Source organism: Parasteatoda tepidariorum, chromosome 1 (genome assembly GCF_043381705.1).
Source record: "Parasteatoda tepidariorum isolate YZ-2023 chromosome 1, CAS_Ptep_4.0, whole genome shotgun sequence".
Taxonomy (NCBI): Eukaryota; Metazoa; Arthropoda; class Arachnida; order Araneae; family Theridiidae; genus Parasteatoda; species Parasteatoda tepidariorum.
In genome coordinates, this window is record NC_092204.1 from 51,727,933 (window position 1) to 51,741,961 (window position 14,029).

General features: G+C 29.9%; 1 protein-coding gene across 1 annotated transcript; it reads left to right on the top strand.

The window, feature by feature from the left end:
• The first annotated feature begins 3,808 nt into the window (after positions 1-3,808).
• On the top strand, positions 3,809-12,571 carry LOC107449548 (intracellular coagulation inhibitor 2). Its single transcript, XM_043045718.2, has 4 exons — positions 3,809-3,979; positions 6,298-6,587; positions 10,075-10,520; positions 11,979-12,571. The coding sequence occupies exons 2-4, from the start codon at positions 6,345-6,347 to the stop codon at positions 12,526-12,528; spliced, it is 1,239 nt and encodes a 412-aa protein (XP_042901652.2). The 5' UTR covers positions 3,809-3,979; positions 6,298-6,344; the 3' UTR covers positions 12,529-12,571.
• Positions 12,572-14,029: the final 1,458 nt, after the last annotated feature.

A 14,029-nucleotide genomic window follows, 5' to 3' on the forward strand; every position in this document is an offset into this window, starting at 1 on the left:
TTTTTAAAGTATTAAAGTAGGCCTCACCTCCTGTTTTTTTTTCTTTTTAAATAAAAACAAAACATTTTGGTTATAAAATATAATTATGTAAGAATATTTCATTAATATGTTAATATTAATAAAACTAATGATTTCTTGGTTTTGAAGGATAATAAATAAATTTTAAAAAAATATTTGAAAAGAATATTAGGAATTGTGACACAATGAGAGATAATTTTACTTCAGAGATTCCAACTGCTCCGGACAAGACATATTTTAAAAAGCGGTAGAGAACTGAAAACTACAATTTGCAATTTTTTGGTTAATTTTGTCGACTTTTTAAGAGATTAAACACGGTTAAACTGCTGCAAATAAGCGTATAGCTTAAACCTTTGAACTATTTAGAAGTAGTAGTATGTAACAACCCTATAAATTGAATTTATTAATCCAAGAATCATACATTAAAAGACTACCCCTCGAAAATATTTATCTGCTGTCCGGAGCAAGTTGGCATCTGTTACTTGTTGCACACTCTCTTGAAACTTTTCATATTTTTAAAAATTTCTATATAAATGTACAGATTTATATCTGACAATATCTAATCTCTTACTCTAATTTTTTTTAATTTTAATTAAACTTTTGTAATTTTCGATAACAAGTAAAGTGATAATTTTTAAAAGGAAACTCTGGAAAAGGATAAATATATTTTTCTACAACAATGGATAAATAGTTAGATTTAAAGTGAAAAAAATAATCTCAAGAAAAGCATTTAAAATTGCAATAACTTTCGAGCAAATTAGAATTTTGAAAGATAGTTGCTTTAAGTTTTTTAAAAAATGGCGCTTTCAACAAGTGAAATTTCAGCTCAGTAGTTGCATTTTAGCGAGCAGTAGATCAACACGCATCGCACTGTATATTTTTCTACACGTCATCGTTAGTTTAAGTCTTGAAGTTGTGTAGTTTTTGAGCAACAAAATGAAGTGTAACGTAAAGCAAAAAAAAAAAAGAAGAAGAAAAAAGTGAAGTTGCAATACTTGTCGAACAAATTTGAATTGTATGAAAAGCTCATGCCAAGTTCATAAACAAATATGGTTCTTTCAGCACATCAAATTTTCAGTTTGCTGTTCATACCTGTAGTCGGCAGAGCGAACTATAGGATATCTTTTGCTGCAAAATTAATAGTTAATAATATCCAAAATTATCGAATGTTTAACGTTTTTATTAATTATTCCGTTGGACTCCATTGGATGCACATAGAATGAAAGAACATCTATGCCTTGTCTGGGATTCGAACCCAGAATTTTTCTGGTGCAAGTCCAGTTCCCTGTCCCCGTACACAGGCCGGTTGGTTTCTTACAATATATGAAACTAACTAAAACGAATTTTAATTGGTTTCTCTGGTATTTGTTTAGAGTGAGTTATTTGCAAACATTCTGAGGAATTAAAATTTAAGAATTATTTTTAAGACTTATTGTTTTAGCTTGTAGAATAAAAGATACTTCATTAAACAGATAAAACTCTGTCTTTTCGAAGACAATTCTAAGCAGCTGTTAAAAGCTTGCATGATTTAAGATATAAATCCATCTTTATTATAAAATAAAATATGTTTGCGCAGATGGATTTTATGGAACAGCTGAAAAAAGAATGAAATTTTTTTTCTTACCGTATGATCATATCAAGCCTTTCAATATTTGTGCACTTGAAAAGATCGGTGGTTAAATTTTTATATTTGTTGCCTAATGCAAGTGTTTGATAAAAGGAATTTATGTCACAAAAAAGGGATATTTTAACTTCTTTTACCAGATTTATTAAAAATATTTTTGGCATCCTAATTTTAAAATTCGGTCCAAATTTTTAAGGTGGTAAAGTCATACTGTCCATGAAGATATACTAAATAGATTAAACAAAGCCCTAAGCAGTTAGCTATTCTCAATAAATTCTAGAAAATAAAAACATAACTAAATCAACAAAAATTAGAATTTTCAATATTAATGATAAATCTGTGCAACTATATGGATCTGAGACATGACACTGCAATAAAAATAGCATGAAAAAACTTAGTGTTTACTAAGAACAATTTAAGAAGAATCTTGAATATCAAGTGGTTCCATAAATTTTGTAATGCAGAAAATCTTTAAAAAAGCAAAACAGAAACAGATTGATATGGAAATTGAAAAACACAAATGGTAATGGATTGGTCATGTTCTACGTAACAAGTAACACAAGTTTTTGATTTGGAACCCTCTGGGCAATAGAAAAAGAGGAAGACCTAAAAATACTTGGGGCAGGACGATTGTTAACGAATTGAAAACAATGGGAAAGACATGGTGAGAAGCAAAATATCCGGCTACAAATTGAGTGAAATGGAAAGCTATGATGGAAACTCTATGCTCAAATTCGGAGTAAAAAGGAATATGTATGTAAAGTCACCCTAGATAACAGGATAAAACTAGATTAAAAACATTAAAGCGTCAGAATTATCATGCATTTAAAACCATAACCTTTATAAACTAACATTTTAGGTTTTTTTTACTATTATTTTCATATTTAGATCCGTGAACGCGATGGGCAAAATGTAAATGATTATTAACAATGATATGGTTAAGAATGGAACGTTATTAAATATTTATAAGTTATCTTACCTCCTTTAAATTTTTAAGTTCTAGTGTTGAAAATACGGAAAATTGCATTATCTTGTCATTTATTATGTTTGTTCTTTTGAAGAGTAAAGAAAGACCAGCGGTTCCCAATTTTTTTTCGGCTGTGGAACCCGAAATGATCGTCTTACTTTTGGTGGAACCCCGAATAAATTTCATCAGTAATTGTGTATACTTTAATTAAAGAGATATTAATTGCTTTGAAAAAATGCAATGTTCTAAATTTTATTAATTATTTTGAAAAAATTTTGTGAATAAATGAAAAACGAAATTTTTTAAACTTCATTGTTTTATCAATATTAGTTTTAAAATCCTGTTATAAATCAGAATGTTGAATTCACAGGCCAGGAGTGGCATCCAATCTTGTTCTTAATTTGATTTTAAGGCCATCATAAACTGAAAATGAATAAGTTGAAATATGGTTTCCATTAAAATAAAAATGAAAGAAGAACATTAATGTAGAGAATGGTAATCAGAGAAAAATACTTCTTCATTGTTGAATTTATTTTTATTCGATGCAAAATACTAATTGTTCATAATTCAACTACTTTTCATAATTCATTTATTAAATTTCTGTTAGAAGAAAAACATTGTTTTGAAATTTCTTCCGTGACAAGCGTTTCAATAAAACAATTTCATAAAAATAACGGAAATATTGAAGTAGTTTTAGATTAATAATTTAATATTTAAAAAAATTTAAATACTGGCTACGAAAATTATAACTAGTTTAAAAAAAATCTCAATTTTTGGAACCTCTTTACCCTTTCACGTAAACCTAGGGTTCCGCGGAACACTATTTGGGAACCACTGCCTTATACACATCACGTAAGTTTGCGAATATCGGAGTAAAAATACACACATGCAATTATTTTAAAAGGCTTATCAAGTGCAGTTTTGCAATTAATATGTAAAGTCTTAAGACGTAGATAAAAAAAGGATCTATCTTTGTCATTAGTACATTTTTTTAAATTTCTTTTTTTTTTTAACAAAATATTGTTTGAAAGCATTAATTAATCATTTTAACATAAAGAAGCTTAAATGATCAAAGACAAACTTGCAATAAATTTTTTTTTTTGAAGCTTAACATGCCAATTTAAATCACTTTTAATACAGCTGAATTAGTAACAAATTATTATATTTGTTCTTGCCAAACGATAATTAAAGAACCGGTTGTTACATTCTTGTTTCCCTATCGTACCGGATATGCATTTCGCTTTCGTGTTCTATTGTTTATTTACAGTAAGTGATGAGTAGAGTCATTTGCAGGATTAAAAAACATTCCGTTCATTTAAATTATGTGCCAAAGGGCGTGGCTACTTGACAGATACATATTTAATATACAGGTAAAAATTGTATTTCAACTGATAGTCAATTGTTTAAAACTGAGTAATCACTGTGATTTACTTATGGTACTAAAGTTTAAGTCTTAAAGCTGTTATTATAAATAAATTTTTATTTCTTAGGCGCTTTTTTTTATGTCTAAACGTATGACAATCACCCTAAGACAACGTTTTTAAACAGCTGGAAGTAATGCTGTAATTAATCATATACTTCGTTTATCAATTTATAGCAAAAAAAGTAATGACTTAAAACCATATTCCATTGTTGTTTGAGTATCCTTATTGTCTAGAAAATCACGTTGTAAGATCCTAGTTTCCCCACACGAAGAACCAGATTTTTTGGTTGTCATTAACTTAAAATTTAAATAAGAACAGTTAAGGTAATGTTCCTGTAAAGTATTTCATAATCTTGAATTTAAAGGAAAACCGCAATTTTTAATACCTACTATAAGTTTTACTTAATTATCATTCTTTTTTTATCCCGATTTATTTATTATAATTATCATTCCAAATTAAAAGATTTCAAATAAATGCGGTTTTTCTTTATTTTAAACTAATCCTATAATATTTTATAATGCAACATCTTATGATACACAGTATCTAAAATATTGTTATCGAAATTTATAATCAGTTTTTAAATTCTAATTTATAATTAGTTTTAATAGGTATCTGAAAGTATTATCTGTTATACAATTCTAAAAGAGTAAATAAGTTTATTTTACATTTTTTTTATAAGCTTAATGTAAAATTATGTTTAATCAATGAATGTAACTAAAATAATAAATACAAATTATAAGACGTTCTAAGGATTAACGCTCACACGATAACTATATACATACATGTGTAATCTAAATCTAACCACTTGTATAAAATAATTGGAAGATTATATAATTCCCTTATAGTTTAAACTATGTAACGAGCTTTTTAAGCAACCAATTAAAATAGGAATTTAAAATATATATGTAGTATCAAAATTTTAAATTTTATGGCAATAGAATCAGAAACACGAAGAGCGTTCCTTTCAATGAGGTGAACTGGGTTCGATCCCGGCGATGGATGGTCGATACGAATTCCGCATCCGCCTTGCATCGACCACAGTGCTGACATGGAATATCCTCAGTGGTAGGCGGATCATGGGTTAGAGTCCCTTTGCCGTTAGGCTAACCGTGAAAGGTTTTCGTGTTCTTCCTCTCCATGTAACGCAAATGCGGGTTAGTTCCATCGGAAAGTCCTCCACGAAGGCAAATTTCTCCCAATACTTGATCCAGGAGTTCCCTTGTCTTCTGGATTGGGTTCAAAATTATAAGGCTATGGAGTTGAACATTGGTAGTTGTAAACCCAAAAATTGAGTTGGCTGTTCAACGACGGTTATAAAATAAAAAATAAAATTGCATACTTTTTAACTTAGCTGTAACAATTTGTTTATCACCAAGAAAGAAATGATTGTAGCAATCTTGGGGGATAGTGATCGAAGCGACGAAGTGGCAGAGTTTCCTAGTTTATAAAAGTCTAAATCTATTATATTTATTATAAGTTATTTATTCAATTTAAGCATTGATTCTTAAATTTTTAAATTGTAGGAAATGATATTGTTATCCTTTTCTGTTAATAAGTGTACAGACCTATAATAATCATTTATTAGTTATTCTAATTATGGGAGAAATACATTCTATTTATAAGAGTTCAAAACTATAATTTGAGTTAATTAACGAATTTATGTATTTATTAAGATAAAACTGTTGCGAAATTTGAACAAAAAATTCTAGACACTTAGGGTCAAAAATTAATACTCAGGAGAGGATGAAATAAAATCATAATTTAATAAATTCACCTTATTAGTTGCGAAAAAGGAGAGATTAAAATCAGAACCAGTTTGATTGGATAAAACTTAGATGTGCTAATCATCAGAACTCCCGTTTCCTCCGGCAATCAAATAGGTTTCGATGTTTTCAATACCTCCTTCTATACGATTCGTTACAGTTCGTTGTTGTCGCTGATTTTCCTAACTTAAATATTGAACTGAGATTAATTTTTTGCATACTTGACCTTTGATTTTGATATTTTTGATTTTGGATTCCAATATAGATATATTTGGGAGTTTCATTATGGAGTACCTTATTGTTCAAAAATACAATTCGATAGTGAAAAAACAGTGGGTATTTTTTTATCGTAAAAGGTTCATACATTTAAACAGGTTCGTTAAATTTAAGCACTTCTCAGTACTTTGTTTCCTTCAGTTAATTTAATTTTCAAGAAAAAAATTTCTGATTAAGTAAGAGTACGTAATAAACAAAAGCTAAAGTTTGTTCCTTTTATTTTAGAAACAAATTGAAAAGCTAGGTGGTCATCATTAATTATAGAATTTGCCATGGATGTTTGGAATATTCTAACCTTGTTGCTCGTTCTGAAATTGCCTATTTTTGCTAGAAAAATACCAGAATTTCTAGCTGACGAAAATCTAAGGACGTTAGCTGTAACTAATAATGATGTGATGCTAAGACTGTATCAGAGACTGGCTAACGGAACTTTGACTAATGTGTTCTTCTCTCCACTGAGTTTATCTATATGCTTTGGAATGGTTTTACAAGGTACCAATGGAGATACAAAAAAAGTAAGAGTTGTTTATTAGAATAAAATCTATTTCCAGCAACAGAATTAGGATAAAAGTATAATTCATTGTTCACAGAACATGCATTAATGTAAGAGTTAAGTCATAATCTTAACATTAAGTCTCAGTTAAGTCTTAGCGTTTAGAAAACAATGAAAATAAAAAACGTAATAATAGAAGAATAAAATGAAATTTTTTTTTTACAAGTTATTATATTTGAGCCTTATTACCTTATATTTGAGATACAAAAATGTTTTACATGAAAACATTATTCATGACTTATTATTAAGTTGATGTCAACCGAAAAAATATTGAAATTTATGTAAGAAAACTAAATCTTACTTCGCGATTTTCCTTCAAAGGAATGACAATTAGACAATCATTAGTTTTTTATATACAGTTATATGCTAATATTAACATAGGTATATTTTCTGCATTATTTTAGTTTTTAATTTAAAATTTTAAATAAAAAATTTAAAATTGAAGTTTTTTTTCCACTAATTTTACTCTTGTTAAGAATACAGTATTTTTTAAATATTTATTTATAAATATTTTCTTACTGCTTCTTTTATATAAAGATATAAAGCAGTCCCACAAAAGCCAGTTTATTGACCAAGGGGGTCACGGAGGTAAAAAATGCGAACTTTCGAGAATAATAGCAATATTGGCCAATGTTGTCAGCATTGAGCACCTTTATTTATATTATTCTATGTATCAAGAATATGCAAAGTGATAGAGAAAATAAGATTCCTTCACTGAATTCAGCACCCCGAAAATAAGTGTTCATTTAGAAATTTAGGTGCAAAAAAAGCAGCAGCTCTCAGGAAAATAAAAAAATCCACTTTGCAATGAAATGTTTCTGGACATTTTTTTCCTCAAAAGTAATTAACGATCACCCGTTTTTTTTCAAATTAAAATTTACTTTATAAAACAAATTAAAGCAGCAAAATATTTCTTAAATATCGAATTTTCAGCTGAATCAAAAATGTATACTGTACGGATAAATGCTGTACACGAGAGGAAAAATAATTTGTTTACTACTGTACACGATTGTACACAGTGCGCTGGTTCATTAAATACGAAATTTCAACAAACAATACTTTATTTTTAACAATTGTAAATAACCAAATTCATTGCACTATTACAATGGAAGCCACGACTGGCTCAAACAAGAGTTCAAGAGAAACTGAGCAGTTCACAACAATTGCTACAGATGGCGCTTCGCCTAAGACCGAACATGCCGGCCCCTTGAAATATTTAACATATTTCAACAATAACTAATATACATTGAAACTATAAGAATCACAATAAAATTATTAGAAATATTTGATTTCAATTAATAGAATAAAATTATGGACTGTAGAAAAATATTTGTTCCAATATTAAATGAATGCACAATTCCAAATTTAAAGGAAATTATTAAAATACAAGATACAATACAAATATAAACAAAAAATAATTCAATGAGGTTACAATTATTACCAAACTATTTATTGTCCTCAATAGGTAAAATACTCAATTTATGAATTGGTCTTTTAAATAAACCTTTAGAAGTTCGCACTAAAACAACCCTAACCTTTTTATCTTTGCCAGCTATAGTTTCTTCAACTCTACCAATTACCCAATGACATACTGGAAGATTATCTTCCCTAACTAGAACCATTGTACCAGGGGTAACATTATCCTTCGAAAATTGCCACTTAGTTCGTTCGTGTAAATTAGACAAGTAATCTCTTTGCCACCTTTTCCAAATATTTTGAGTCAATTTTGTAACTCTTTCCCATCTAGACAATCTGTTATCTGGAATTTGAGTGATTTCGGGTTCTATGGGGGCAGTTATTGGACGCCCTATTAAAAAATGACCTGGCGTCAGAGCGTTCATATCATTTNAAATCTGGCGAGCAGCTATTTAAACGATCGAACACTTCGTTTGTTTATTTGTGGCTTGAAGTTAGGCTCGCAGAAAATGCCGTTCATGGGTTAAATTTAGTAGGAACAACACAACCTGTGACGTAGGCTATATTATACCCAATTGCGTTATAATAAAGAAACAGCACTTTTAGTTTTAAACTCTTAGTTTAGAAAACAATGAAAATAAAAAACGTAATAATAGAAGAGTAAAATAAAATAAAAAATATTAAAAGTTATTATATTTTGAGCCTTATTACCTTATATTTGAGATACAAAAATATTTTACATGAAAACAATACTCATGACTTATTATTAAGCTGATGTCAACCAAAAAATATGGAAATTTATGTAGGAAAACTGAATCTTACTTTGTGATTTTCCATCTAAGGAATGTACCCGACAACAATTAGACAATTATTAGATTTTTATGTAGTATTATGTAGTATAGTATTTACTAAAACCATGTTTTTTTTTAAAAAAAAAAAAAACTGTTATATGGATTTGAATCATTGTTTTGAATTCTTAGAATTTTGTGCATTTGCAATGTACATACAGTTACATACTAATATTAACATAGGTATATTTTCTGCATTATTTTAGTTTTTGATTTAAAATTTTAAATGAAAAATTTAAAATGGAGGTTTTTTTTTCACTAATTTTACTCTTATTAAGAATACAGTATTTTTAAATATTTATTTATAAATATTTTTTTACTGCTTCATTTATATAAAGATATAAACCAGTTCCACAAAAGCCAGTTTATTGACCAAGGGGGTCACGGAGGTAAAAAAAGCGTACTTTCGAGAATAACGGCATTATAGGACAATGTTATCAGCATTGTGCACCGATCACCTTTATTTATATTATTTTATACATAAAAAAAAAAGAGAAATGATGGAGAAAATACGATTCTTTCACTGAATTCAACACCCTAAAAATAAGTGCACATTATTTAGCAATTTCAGTGCAAAAAAAAAAGCTAAACAGTTATCAGGAATATTATTAAAAAAAAAAAAAAAAAAAACTTTGTAGGATGTAATGAAATGTTTTTGGAAATTTTTTTTCTCGAAAGTAATTAATGATCACCCGTTTTCTTTAACTAAAAATTTAATTTATAAAACAAATTAAAGCAGCAAAATATTGCTTAAATTTCGAATTTTCAGTTGAATTAAAATTGTATACTGTACGCATAAATGGTGTCCACGAGAGGAAAAATAATTTGTTTACTACCATGAAAACCTATTAAACTAATTTTGACGAAAAAAATGAACTCATAATATTAGCGACAAATTACTAAGTCTTAGTTAGTTTCAATTTCATGGCGTAGTTATTTGTGGGACCAGGAATAGGTGTCACTGCAGAAAATTTTTCACATACTATAGTTCAGCAACCCGCACCCCATTTTTTAAAAAAAATATTTAATAAAAAGCTAGCTGATTGATTCTAATTTCCACTTATTTGAAATTTCATTGAGGAATGTCATTAAACATTGTATACATAGTACTATTCATGACCTTATTCTGAAGTTATCTATCACTGAAAATTTTCATGGCTTGATATGTTTTCATTTTCTTTTCAGGAATTGAGTTCCGTCTTGGGATACGAAAGTGTCAACTTGACAACGCAGCAAATTTCTGCGTCTTTTGATCTTCTCTTATCCAGAATGTTATACCAATCCAATAGGGAGCGCTCAAATTACAATTTGAATATCATCAATAAAATATTAGTTCAAGAGAACCTAGGCCTTCTTCCTTCCTACAAGAGACTAGTAACCAACTTATATCGAGCCTCCATCGAAGAAGTTAACTTTCAAAGATATTTCCACAAAATCATCCATGACGTTAATGAATGGGCCAGAGAGAGCACAAACGGGACAATCGGTAGCATTGTGAAGGAAATTGAACCCAATACAATAATGACTTTTTTAAATGCTGTGTACTTCAAGAGCGCATGGAAATACCCTTTCCCAAAACATAGGACAAGGCCAAAAATATTTTATAATAATGGATTAGAATTTAATGCTAAGTAAGATTTTTTCTCTTTTTCTTCCCTTTTTACGTTATTATTTTTTCTTCTACACCGAAGAGCTATTACAATATGACCACCCTGCTAATAACATGTAGGATCACCTTTAGCCCTAAAAACTGCTAGCACCCGCCTTGGCATTGATTCCACAAGGTGCTAATAGGTAGTCTGAGGTATCTGGTTCCNTTATACAGGGTGGTCCTAAAATATATGTCAATAATGTAAAGGTAGGTAGAGGGGACATAAATAAGCATATTTCGGATAGGAATGTGTGTGCGGTAATGGCACATTAAAGCACTAGCTTGTAAAGTAGTATGAATCAAAGGAAACTGAAAAGACAAGTGAAGACATAAAATAATTCGATTCCCTACCGGCTCAAGGCGGCATTACCGCACACACATTCCTATCCGAAATATGCTTATTTATGTCCCCTCTACCTACCTTTACATTATTGACATATATTTTAGGACCACCCTGTATACATAATGATGAATGAGAAATCGGCCCCAAAATATTTAGTCAAGCAGAATTATAGAAATTACTGCGTCAGGCAGAAATTTGCGTTATCTTTAATTTCGTGATTTTTCTGCATCGTTTATTAGTTTTAGATTTAAAAACTATTTCAATTTTTATGGATGACATTGTCAAAAATAAGTTGGATAGTTTTCAATCCTACCGTCTCAGAGAAAGGGTTAACAGACAATGCAACCAAGTTAACGTGTTATAAAGAAGAGCTATCTTCCATTCATTTTACTTCGTCAATTCAGATTTTTATATGTTCTGTTCGTTAAAAAATAATTTAAGGGACTAAGAAGACTTCGTGAAAGAAATCAAAGCCATTCTTAGGACTTCCTTAGACAAAATCGGGGAATTTCTGTAAAAATGAAATAAAAATGCGTTTTATATGTAGTTATAGAAAATAAAAATAATAATAAAAAAATACACGACTGATAAATAAATACATTTTTAAGAAAATGCGTTGTATTTCATTTCATTTCAAACCAGTTTCTTCTTGCAGTGAACTGATCGTATCTACGGTTCCCAGTAGAGAATCGAAATCGAAGTCAAGCAATACTGCCTGTGGTCAGTAAGCCGGTCAGTGAAAACTTTGATCAGCCTGCGTAAAGACCGAGGGTGCGCAGTATTGTTCAACCGCTATTGTAGAGGGGGAGTCATCCCCTCTGTAGAGGATCAAAATTGTGATGACATGCTTTCGGATCATCTTTAGGGATGTTTCCCAGAGCGTCGCCAATAGACCATTGTGTAGCTCTAGTGCCACACAAATAAAGCATCTACCTACTGTACCAGTTTTAAACTTTTGCAACCACTTAGCATTCAATTTTATTGATATAACTATTTCGCTTAAGAATTAACTTCTAAACATAAAAGGTTAATTTTTCTCACTCGAAACTACATTCTCTACTTTATGATTAATAATTTGTTTTTCTTTTTTTACAGGAATGTTCCTTTCATGCATATTGAATCAAAATTTAACTATGCAAGTCTCTCAGATGTTCAAGTGCTTGAGCTACCCTACTCAGGGGATAAATTTAGCATGTTCGTTATACTGCCAAGTCGGCTGAATGGATTATCTAGCATTGCTAATTTATTTATGAACCGGGACATTACTTCGATTCGAAAACAACTTTATACAACCAATGTAAAAGTATCCTTGCCAAAATTCAAAATTAATTATTCTAAAGATTTGTCACCAGAATTGCAAGCAATGGGTATGCGTGCGATATTTAAAAAAGGATATGCTGATTTTTCAGCCATGATAGCCAGCAAAAATGCATGCGTCAGCCGAATCAAGCACAAAGCAGCTATTGACGTCAATGAAAAAGGAAGTGTAGCAGCTGCTTTCACAGGGATGACTATGATAGCAGTAAGAATGCCCATCTCCCTACCCCCAACGCCACAATTCGTTGCAGATCATCCTTTTATGTTTTTAATAATAGATCAGAAAAGTGATATGGTTTTATTTGCTGGTCAAGTTAATAAAATGTAACAATTATAAATATTTGATTAAAAAGAAATATTAATACACTGTATTTCAGGTTTAAATTCTTTAGGGCCGTGATCACGCGATTCTCTCTTCACGGTCCACGGTATCATACATGAGACGAGTCTTTCTGACTCCAGCTGCCCACGATCACACACACGCAAGTGATTTCAATTCGCAACTCTCTTATTAAAACTCGTAATAGTACATATTCTCGTATTAGTACGCTGTTGTCCAGAGTATTGCTTCTGATCTTCGAATGAAGAATTTTAAATGCAACAAGGCTAATTAGCGGCCCGTTGCGCTATTTACAAAAACTTATACCCACATACTCGTCCACCTGGTTGAACTCAACTCTTCGCGGTTTAATAGCACAAAAGCCGGAATCGGCTATTTTGGGCCAAACACTTGGTGGTAATTGGAGGAAAGGAGTAATTCAGTATTACAGTATATTGAGCTAATTACTAAATGCTGATAAAAACTTTTTATTTTATTTCATCTCTATAATTTGATAAGGAGCATATGATTCAAGTTTTTAGGACTTCTAATTTGGTCTGAAAGTTCAAGACACATTCAAAACATTGAACAATGCGTTATTTCAAACACATAATCCAATAACACAAACCATGTTAAAAACGTGTTATTTGGCATCACTTTCAAAGTATTACTTCAGTATTACTTCAATTAGGCAAAAACACCGATAATTACAAATATCGAAATGCAACTTCTTTAGCTTTTCCATCGCATAAAGAGCACATGTTAGCTTTCTAATTTCAAGGGAAGCAGAACTAGTGATGAGTGAGTAGATGAGAGCTTTGCCTTACATATAAATGTAGATAATAAAAAATATTAAAACTTAGAGAAAAAAAAAACATTCCTAAGAAACATTTTTCCTAGGTACGAGCACTGGAAGATTTAAAATGAGTATGAGAGTAAAAAGCTTCTAAATTCTCCCTTCTCTTTATAATTTAGAGGGTCAATCGTATTAAGAAATGTATAAGGAAAAATTAAATGTGTATACCATTAAAATTTGTTAGGTAGAAAAAAAAATTTTTTTCCAAAATTTTTACAGAATCTCTAAGTAATAAGTATTTTCTGGTAAACAAAATTAAAACTATGAAAATGTTACAAATGAAAATACACACTCATGCACTAAGCTAAGACGAAAGATGACCTTGAGCAGAAAGAGAATATTTTGAGATGTTCAGGAGAAATTCAAATAATCCTTTGCTCAGTGAAACTTTCAACAAAAAATTCATCTCTTTGCCACCCAATTGAAAAGATTTTGATAAAATTCTGTTATTTCCCACATCCATAAGTGATTTTTCTCCATGATTGCTTAGAAACAGACTTGAGAGAAAAAAATCCCTGAAATTAGCTGAGTGCTACGTTGTGAATGAATAAAGAAATTGTATAGTGTACATAACAGGAAAAACTTGGAAGAGAGAAAAAAACAGGAATATGTAAAAATACATCATTAAGTCATAAAAAGCGCATTTTTAGATAT

Excerpts from the sequence above, each read along its gene's own strand:
- LOC107449548 (XM_043045718.2), top strand. The coding sequence starts at position 6,345 with ATGGATGTTTGGAATATTCTAACCTTGTTGCTCGTTCTGAAATTGCCT. Across the intron at positions 6,588-10,074 it reads CCAATGGAGATACAAAAAAA|GAATTGAGTTCCGTCTTGGG; the intron begins GTAAGAGTTGTT and ends TTTTCTTTTCAG. Across the intron at positions 10,521-11,978 it reads GGATTAGAATTTAATGCTAA|GAATGTTCCTTTCATGCATA; the intron begins GTAAGATTTTTT and ends CTTTTTTTACAG.